Raw genomic sequence first — 9621 nt, forward strand, 5'->3', positions numbered from 1 at the left:
TGAATATTTATACATAAAGAGATTTGAGACAGTCACTATGGATACCTTGAGCAGGTGATTGTAAACAAAATACTGGACAGAAATACTGGGGCCAGCAATTGAGATGATTTAATAAGACAAACGCCTGGCTGCTTTAGTAGGTAAGGAAGGAAGATATTAAGTTGAAAAAAGAAATGGGTTAGTAGCTGAAAATTCAGATCATGTTTCTTGATAACAAAATAAAAGAAGCCTACTTAAAAACTGAATGCTATTATGCACTAAATGAGAATATTCTTTGTGGTGGGCAGAATGAGTTGTCAACTTAAATACCAAAAATACATTCTGGAAAAAAGCCTCAATTCCCTAAATATAACTCATATTCTGCTTGGCAAATTTATCAGAGTGTCAAATATAGCTGAATATAATACTATAAATATGGTTTAACTTCACGGGCATCATACATTACAGCAATGAAAATCAATCAGCAAAATATCAATCAGCAGACAAAGCAATTTTCTCAAAGGACTCAACACATGCACTTACCTGAACTCAATCACAGCCTTTTGTCTAGGCATTGCAGAGAAAAGCTCACTTTTCACTCCATACTCTGAGCCATCTTTCAACACCTGCTGCAACACAGTCTAAACCACAAAGAAGATTTTAAAAAAAAAAAGAAAAAAAAAAAGAAAAAAAAAGAAAAAAAGGAAAAAAATATAAAAGCAGGTTTTAGTAACACAAAGCCAGATCAGGAAATCTGTTTATCAAGTACACAAGAGTCTGATCCTACAGCCTTTATTCACATTAGCAATTAGGTGGCTGGTCTGCCAAGCAAACATCATCTCGCATGCAGACGAGAATGCCACTAACTTTTGAAAGCTGGATCTGATGAATCAAAAAGTTAGAGAAATTACAGGCAGAGATTTTGGTGAAAGTCAAGGCTGATTTTGCTGGAAACTTAAAAGGAAGTGAAAAGCCTAGTTTTTATCATTTTTTAGTTATATAACATGAAAGAGCAAGAGAGTAACCCAGGGGTAACTAGTGAGCAAGAAAACTTAAGTCCAAGAATGTGGGCAGAACAGTGATTTTAAGGAAAATGAGAGAGTTCTCACATAAAGAGGGTTCTAACCAGGACCCTCACCCCTCCTAATTCAGGTAACATATTTTAAAATTAAAAGAGTACTTTGCAGAACCAGAACGTAGATTTGTACAAAAAAGTAGAAGAGCTTTACTGAAAGGGTTGTCAGCCATTGGAACAAGCTGCCCAGGGAGGCGGTTGAGTCACCATCCCTGGAGGTGTTTAAGAGAGGGGTGGATGTTGCGCTGGGACATGGTTCAGTGGTGTTGACAGGACTAGAACAAAGATTGGACTCGATCTTGCAGGTCTCTTCCAGTCAAAACTGCTCTATGATTCTAAGCAGTAAAGTTGACTAGAGAATTCACCTCATTATGCAGCCAAAACATTCTCAACAAGTTCTCTTTTTCCTTTTTTAATTATTAAAAAAAAAGGTATGTAACATACCTCTTGGCTTTCTCTAAAGTGTCTCTCCACAAACACATCTTATCTAGACACACTCTGAGGTGTTTAGACATTTCCTTGAAATTCCTAAGAGTCCTGTCCCATATCCAAGGTTTTGCCAAGGTGAAAATACAGGGGACACCTGCTGTGCACAGCACAGCCAGATCATGTAGGTCTAAGGCTTTGGGATATATCAGAGCTTCCACACACTCTTTGTGACTGAGAGCCTGCAAGAAATCCCATGAGCTTCGACTGCATGAGCGTTACCACAAATACGCAGGTCACCTGTATCGCACATGAACACATTTCCTTCTCTTCAGGAAATCCCACACAGAAGTACAAGAGTTTTAGTTTTCACTAAAGCCAATTTAAGACACAAAATAACTACTACAGAAACCTCTCCAGCAGTTCACTGCAGGTCGACTGCAACAATAGCTCAGGGAACGTTCACGCCATTCATAAATCTAACAGCATATTTAAACATCAAGCAGTAGTTTAAGTGACACAGACAAAGGAAGCCTAGCTATTTCTAATTTTATATAAAATATATGTTTAAATTGCTTTCTCTGTTGATCCTAGAACACGAAGCAGATTAACATTTCTACCTTTTGCCAGTTACTTTATATCACTGTCCACCATATTTCTCCATTAATCTGTTTTAGGAACAGAATGATTTGGGTTGGAAGGGACCTCAAAGATCATTTAGTTCCAACCCCCCTGCCATTGGCAGGGGCACCTCCCCCCAGACCAGGTTGCTCAAAGCCTCATTCAGCCTGGCCTCGGACACTTCAAGGGCCAGACCATCCACAACCTCCCTGGGCAACCTGTTCCAATAGCATCTGCCTAATATTTTTTTTCCTTTCCCATTTAAACAGCGCATGACTATACAACAAGGAAGCAGAAAAACAGGAGACTTGTGCAAGAATTTAAGCCTCCTCAGAACTGCCAAGTCATTTAAGTCTGTAACAGGGAAAGGAAACAATAATACATTCACATTCTACTAAAACTGCTGGTTTTTTCTAGGCACAAAAAGACAGCCTGCTGTCTACTCCTTTAGCAGCAATGAAATCCAACTAATCAATCCTCATGTGTTCGAGCACCTATTCTTCCAAGTCTCTAAGGACATTGCAACTGGTTCCTGCAAAAGCATGTCTATTTTGAAAGTGTGGAGACTAAAAAATGCCTTAAAATATTTCCTCAACAGCTTGAGGAATCCTATGCTGACTATATTATCAGTAATGCATTCACAGAACACGGTAAGTCCCTGTACATCCTCTACATACTTCAGTTGGTCACACAGATGCCAATACTCTACAAAACCTAACATGTGTATTGAACAAATTTCCTAAAGATATCAGAGCCCTTTAACAATGTGAACAAAAACGGAAATCTCGCTCCATTTGGTGGGAACTTTTCTTCCCCCCCTAAAATAAATCATTTTAAAATTCTTCTGCAATAGATACTGAGTAAATTAAAAAGGATGGTGCCTGTAAAAAAATGTTCATTCTATTCTTACTATGGTACCTAAGAAGGTAAGCTAGACACCCACACAAATTGTCAAATTTACTCACAGACCTATTCTACTTTTCAGTGGAGGTCACAGCTAGGTTTCTACCTCCTCCTCTCTCCTCAGGGACATAATACGAAATTACATGTCCTAATTCTACATTTTTCCAGCAAAGCTCTGCTAGGCCAGACACATTGCTTTTCTTGAATCATTAAAATTACTAGAATCCCTGCAGATAAAGCACATTGTGAAATCTTGTCCATGAATAAAATTTACCACTGGAACTACTGTTTCAGTAAATAGTCAGCTGCTATGTTCTTATCACGAGAATTACAAATAGCTAATGAAAAATTACAGGGATTTTTTTTTTAGGCAATAAATTAAGCATCTGACTGATAGGCATGCCTAACATTAGCAGTTCACCAGCACAAAGGGTCTTAGCATTCAGGTAGAGAGGAATACAAACTTAAGGGACACAGTGGAAGTCCTGAGAGGAAGAGGGCTTCAATATAATTAGGTAAGACCTGATTTCTTGTCCCTAATTCATGTGTGGTTAACTTTCTAAGACCACGATATCATTTTCCATGAGTTGCTAACCCTCTAGATTAAGGCCCTGAACAACAACACAGCGTAGCTGGCTCACAGGTTAGTTGAACTGGCTTTGCAAAGCTTTCATTCAGTCCCCAGTCTAACAGTACCAGCCATCTGTGTATCTTTATGAAGGTCTTGCAAATAACCCATAAAGAGTATAACCAAGACACTACTTTTATACACTGAGCGCTATCTTCCTTTTATTAAGTTGCTGGTTTAGCATATGAAGCTTTCAACTCTTCAGTCCAGCATTGGACTTATGAGGCATATATCTTCCCCCCTACCCTTTTTTATTTTAGCAAAGTATGTAATGACAGATCTGCTGCCAAATGTTTTTATTTCAGGTATCTTTTTATCACCCTTCTCTATTTTAAACAACAGTCTAGATGCAGTGTCAAAACTTTTGAGTTGAATGCTGTAGCAACTCAAAGCACATGCCAAGCCTGCCTTTTAAAGCAGAGAGAGGAAAAAAAGTAGTTCGGATGATCAGTGAATGTTTCCTCATAAGGCTAAACTTTTGTGAGCCTCGTTCCAAATACTAGCCCTACATATCAAATTAGCAACAGGAATCCTCAAGGATAACTTATCAAAGACAGTTTTACATAGAAAATACCTTTCTAAGACAACCGTTAAGCATTCTGTAGTTTTATATTAAGGAATTTATTTTTACCTTAATGCACCTGAAATATAGTACTCACTTTTGCTAATAATTCCTTGTTTATTGTAAAGTTCACCGTTCCTGGACCAGCGCTGATTTCACTCACTACAGCATCACACTTTAGCTGAAAGAACAAAATGAAACTGAAACTCCATGCAAACAGGCAAACGGGAAAACTGTAATTCAATTCACTACAAATACTAATTTAATCCACTAAAGGATCTCTTTGTATACACAAAAGCTGAGATACATTTGACAATTTACAGTACCTAACAGCACTTTAAAAAAAAAAAAGAAAAAAATCAGTATCGATGTCTTAAAGAAAACTTGAGACATAAGTTTTTTACTGCTGTTTCTCGAAGTTCCTGGCTTTAATGTCAAGTATTCAGTGATACAAAATAAAGATGTTAAAGGCTAATTTATTAAAAATTTCATTTATGATTTCCATAAGGCATGTTTTCAAAATTCTGAACTCATAAAGAACATTTGGACACTGAACCCCTAATGTCAACCTCCTTTTTACGCAAGTTTTAGTCTCTTCACAGGCTGAGAGTTTTGCATCTCAGCCTGTCAAGTTTGACAGTTTCTTCTTAAAGTAGTTGTCTTGCACAGCCAAGAAATGGTCTAAAAAAAACCCCACAAACAAAAAAGCAAACAAAACAGGAACAGAAATCATATATAAAACCAACATAATCACTTTATCACTTGGATAATATCTTTGAGAGAGGAAAGCTATACATTCCTACTGAAGCATGAAGAAGACATTCTACCTCATGTTAGGTCTCCAGCTTAGAAACTAATTTAACCCAGAGACAAAATCATGGTTAGCCTTGAAGTTCTGTAACTTTCACAAACTCCAGCAATAACAAATTCCAATGTTCATTTGCAAGCTCCATGAAACAATCTTTCTTGTATTGACTCTGAATTTCCCACCTTAACATTTTATGAAAGGTATTTTTTACTTACAGGGCAGAGACAAAGTAGAAATTCCCACCGGACTTTCTCCGTGCTATTTGTTATGCTAAATGTTTCCACATAATCTGTCATTTGTCATCTCAGTGTTTTTTATGGGTCTTTAATATAAGTGCTCGTTTGGCCTCTCCAGAGCTTTAAGAACTCTCCTCCAAGTGCCTTGCGGTTCTTTAGTTACTAGATCCCCCCATGCCTAAGGCTTGGACCAGAATGCCACTATGCTGTACAGAGGTGTAAAACCCCCCACAACACAACGTCCCCTCCACAAAAAACTGAACAGTCCAAAGATAAAAGAAGAACGAATCAGCTAGATGAAATCAAAAGCACATGGAAACCAGACAGTTCTGACCTTTCTGACAGACAATTCTCAGCACATCAAAGCACATTAGGTTTCATTTAGTATCATAGTGCCTCATTATTTAGGGTATTTCAGTCAACCAGAAAAACTCTCATCTCTTCTGCCTAACCTAAATATCTGCATTTCAGATAGCACAACCTGTTTCCTCAGAAGAGACTTAGAACACACTGTTGAACCTTGAGGCACTCCATCAACTGTTGGTGACAAAAACTGAGTGCCATGACGAAGTGCCATGACAAAAACTGATAACTGCCTACATTTTTCTCTCTGCTAGTTTTTTATATGTAGTCATATTTTGCTAATTTCTACACTGCTTACCTTCTTTGTGGATGATATAACCAGTCTAAACAAATCACATTCAATGCATCTCCTTTACAGACTACCTAACGAAAACCATCCTAAGAGATTAATTGATTATTTTTCCTTTGTCTTATCAGTGCAGTCTGTTCAGTTTTGGGGCTTATATTGATGGTCTGTTCTTCTTTATTGTTACAACTGCCCTTCCATGTAAAAATGTAGGGCTAAGTGTCCCAGGTTAATATAATGACCCACAAACAACAAAAGAAAGACAAAATTTGCAGCTTTCTAAACACTGGAAACACCAGCTGTTTTTCAAGTGACAGACTAGACACAAAGAAAAAAAGCTGTTACTGTGATGCAACAGTTCTTGGTACAGATTGCCCAGGGAGGCTGTCAAACCCTTGCAGGCTCTCAAAATCTGACAGGATTTAAAAAGCCCTCAGCAATCTCATCCAAAAATCCTCAACAACCTGCTCTGAGTTGGAGATGGAAGCAGATAACCTCCTGAGGTCCTTCCCAACCTGAATGATTTTATCTTCCTGAGGTCCTTCCCAGTCTGAATGATTTTATGATTCCAGATCATCCTTAAGTTGTTTCAGAACTTTTGTTGTACACCTGAGCACCACTAGTTCTTCCTTCACATGAGTCAGAATACTCACCTGTTACAAGAATAAGTCCAATATATGGACCTCTTCAACATCTCGGCAGTGAAGAATGACATGGAGAAATACTTTAGTTTCTCAATACTATTATGAAGGGGTTTATTTGTCCTTTTTAACTCCAGATCATATGGCAACTCAACTGATTTAGGGGGCCGGTTAGCTCAGTCAGTTGAGCATAGAGCTAACATCGCTAAGGTCGCGGGTTCGATTGCCCTTTGGTCCCCATGTGTTGCTTGATCTAGTCGACAGGTGGCGTCCCTGGCAACAGGGAGGCTGGATTAAAATGATCTCTAAGGTCCCTTCCAGCTTAGGCCAGTCTATGATTCTATGACTCCCTCTCAGACTTGCTCTTTCTGATGCAGATAAAGAATCCTTTGCACTTTAATTATTCAACCTAGCTGCTCTTTGCAAGTAACTTTGCCACAATACTCTAGTTTACACTCCTCTGCATTGGCATCAGCAATACATTTTTTTGATTGTAAATGCTATTTTTTCAGCTCAAATGATCCCTCAAACATTAGTACCACCTTTCTGATACCACGTTTTGTCAACTTTATGCATGCTAACCTCTCCAGATTTTTATTTCCTTCCCTTCCTCCAAGGTTTGTGTCACTTCCATAGACCTTGTTTTGCATGCTGCTTCTTTTTTATGCTGTAGCCTTTACACCTCGTGTACCTCGATTTTCCAGACTAACACACCTGAAAAAATTGCATTTCTAAGATACCTCAACTTCAAGCAGTTAGAGATTTGAAAGTCTGGCCTGTTTGTCCCATGAGCTAAATTTATCCATTGCCATTTAGTGCTAGATTTTGCAGCCTGGTTTTCCAAGCCACTGCACACTGAATTTCTTTCTCAAGTGTTGGGCAACAGTAGAGACCATGGCCTATCCTTTAGGTACCCTCCCAACTTGACAAATATTATTTACTCTCATTTAAAACAGTAATTTCAGAAGAATCTTAACTAAAACTGCCTCTCCCATTCCTTGTGAAGATTCTGTGTACCATTACACTAGGTGTAGTCATTAAAGCACTCTGATCCAAACAGATGCTTGAAGAAAGACACTATTTACCTTATGATACCTGTTACACCTCTAGTCTCTATGTTGGTTATTGCATAAATATATGATTAATGCATTAGCATACCCTTTCAGCTAGCTTCTGAGCTTGAAGATTAAGGTCTTGTGCTAAGCAATCATTAGAATTGTTTTCCGTTATGGAAGCAATGGAAAGTTGGAAATCAGCAACACACCTGGAAAAAAACATACAGGAAAGAAAATCTGTTGAAATGATGGGTAGATTTGTCAGATCCAAGATGACTCTCCACATAACGTTTAATTTCCAAGTGTAACCTAGCCTGTTCACGACATTTAGAAAGCAGCAACAGAAGGCCAAATATTACCTTTGTTCTAATACAATCAGAAAGTGGATATGGTGGGAACATGGTGGGAACACTATTTGAGAATAAACAAAAATTATGCTCATGAATACATGTCATTTACTTCCTAACATCCTTACAACTCTCTAGCAGGACACTGAAAAAAGAATCCACAACTTCACATTGGTTCTAAGCAGTTTTTCACATTCAGATCATCAATGCTGAAACACTTCCCACTCAAGCACTGCCTAGAACTTTTACAGTCCCTTTAAGGACTGGTTTGAGCTTGCTTAAAAACATACAGTGATTTAATTAGAGTTAGCTGTCTTCTTATATTGGTGTGTTAGCTTAGGTTTGTTTTGTTCTGCATTTTGTTTTCCCTAAAGTACTCTTGAACTCTTGCAATAATAAGCACAACACAAAATAATAAAACATGACATAACATTGTAAGATAAAATGTAAATACTACCGTTTTTTGGAGACAGGAACTGCAGATATGGATTTTATTAAATTTTCTGGTGGCAGATCCAAAACCTTTGAAAGCTGTATTTGAAATACAAAAACAAAAAGCCTAAGCAAAAAAGATTCAGGAAAAATACTGCTCCCTATTTAAATACTTGTGTGTGGGCGCATCATTTATGTCTGAAAGCAAATTTCAAACCAGGTAAAAAAGCAAATCTTGTTTGACTATTACAAGCAATACAAAAAATATGCAATACAAACCCAAGAAAAGTGAAAAGAGCCTTAGACAAAGCAAGACAAAGCACCACGCACAGCTGTTTGGTTTTTTTCCACGAAGGATCCCATCAAACCCTCGCATGTTTTTATCAACTTATCTAGTTGCTATGTTATCTGGCCAAAAAGAATTTGAATGCTATATTGAAATAACTCTGAAGCTGAGTAGACTGACTGAATGTACTGAGGAAAGACAAGTATGTACACTATGCCTGGGAGTAGGAGGATTATCCTTGAAGGATGATTAGTAAAGGAACTTCTAATCAGGAGTTGGCCATCCCTGGAGAAGAAACATCCTGGACAATATGTAAAACATATGTATCCACCATTATCATGTTTACATGTATTTCTGAAAGGTCAGCTACTGGTTCCTTATGGGAACCTCATTACAATACTAAAAATCACACCCACTGGGCAGGACACTCCAGCCCAAGTAGAAACCCCTACTCACCCTGTGTAGCAATATCCAAATTACTAATCCAGCAGATATTAGTGGGATGTCTTTGGAAATCCATTAGTGGTAAAACTGTGTGTAAAAAAACACCTCAGAAAGCACCGAGGGTGATAGTTTGACACCAGTACCCAAACTTGTGCAACTTTTTATTAGAAAGCGCTATCTCGTCTCAAGCGAGTGAGATTGGCTTATTGCAAATCGGGACACGAACTCAGGTTTTGAGACAACAGCTACACCCCGCTTAGCTACACCCGCACTCAGTAAGTGCTGGAGGGACGGGAACGGACACACAGACACGACACACACACTGATGAGGAGGCCCACACCATGCTAGGGCCTCAGTCACTAAAGAGCTGCTTCTTGCCAAGGCCAAGAGTCTCCCGAAGGATTTAAACTGGTGGGGAGGGCTCATGGCTTTAAGCTGGTGGGGAGGGCTGGCAGTGTAAGGTACCACGAGGGTGTTACATACCATAGACAGAAACAGACAGAAATGTGTAAAATGGGCCTCGGGCAG

The 9621-nt window shown here is 38.6% G+C and overlaps 1 protein-coding gene across 1 annotated transcript in view; it reads right to left on the reverse strand.

Annotated features, from left to right (window-relative positions):
• Window positions 1-8461, reverse strand: part of RARS2 (arginyl-tRNA synthetase 2, mitochondrial) — a gene marked incomplete at its 5' end in the record, with an annotated part of 36244 nt that extends 27783 nt beyond the window's left edge. Inside the window, 4 exons of the mRNA XM_009867163.1 lie at window positions 523-620; window positions 4292-4375; window positions 7687-7792; window positions 8388-8461. Coding sequence (XP_009865465.1) covers window positions 523-620; window positions 4292-4375; window positions 7687-7792; window positions 8388-8461 — 362 coding nt within the window. The remainder of the gene's footprint in view (window positions 1-522; window positions 621-4291; window positions 4376-7686; window positions 7793-8387) is intronic.
• Between the last annotated feature and the right edge of the window lie 1160 nt (window positions 8462-9621).

Source organism: Apaloderma vittatum, unplaced genomic scaffold (genome assembly GCF_000703405.1).
Source record: "Apaloderma vittatum isolate BGI_N311 unplaced genomic scaffold, ASM70340v1 scaffold18663, whole genome shotgun sequence".
NCBI classification, from domain to species: Eukaryota; Metazoa; Chordata; class Aves; order Trogoniformes; family Trogonidae; genus Apaloderma; species Apaloderma vittatum.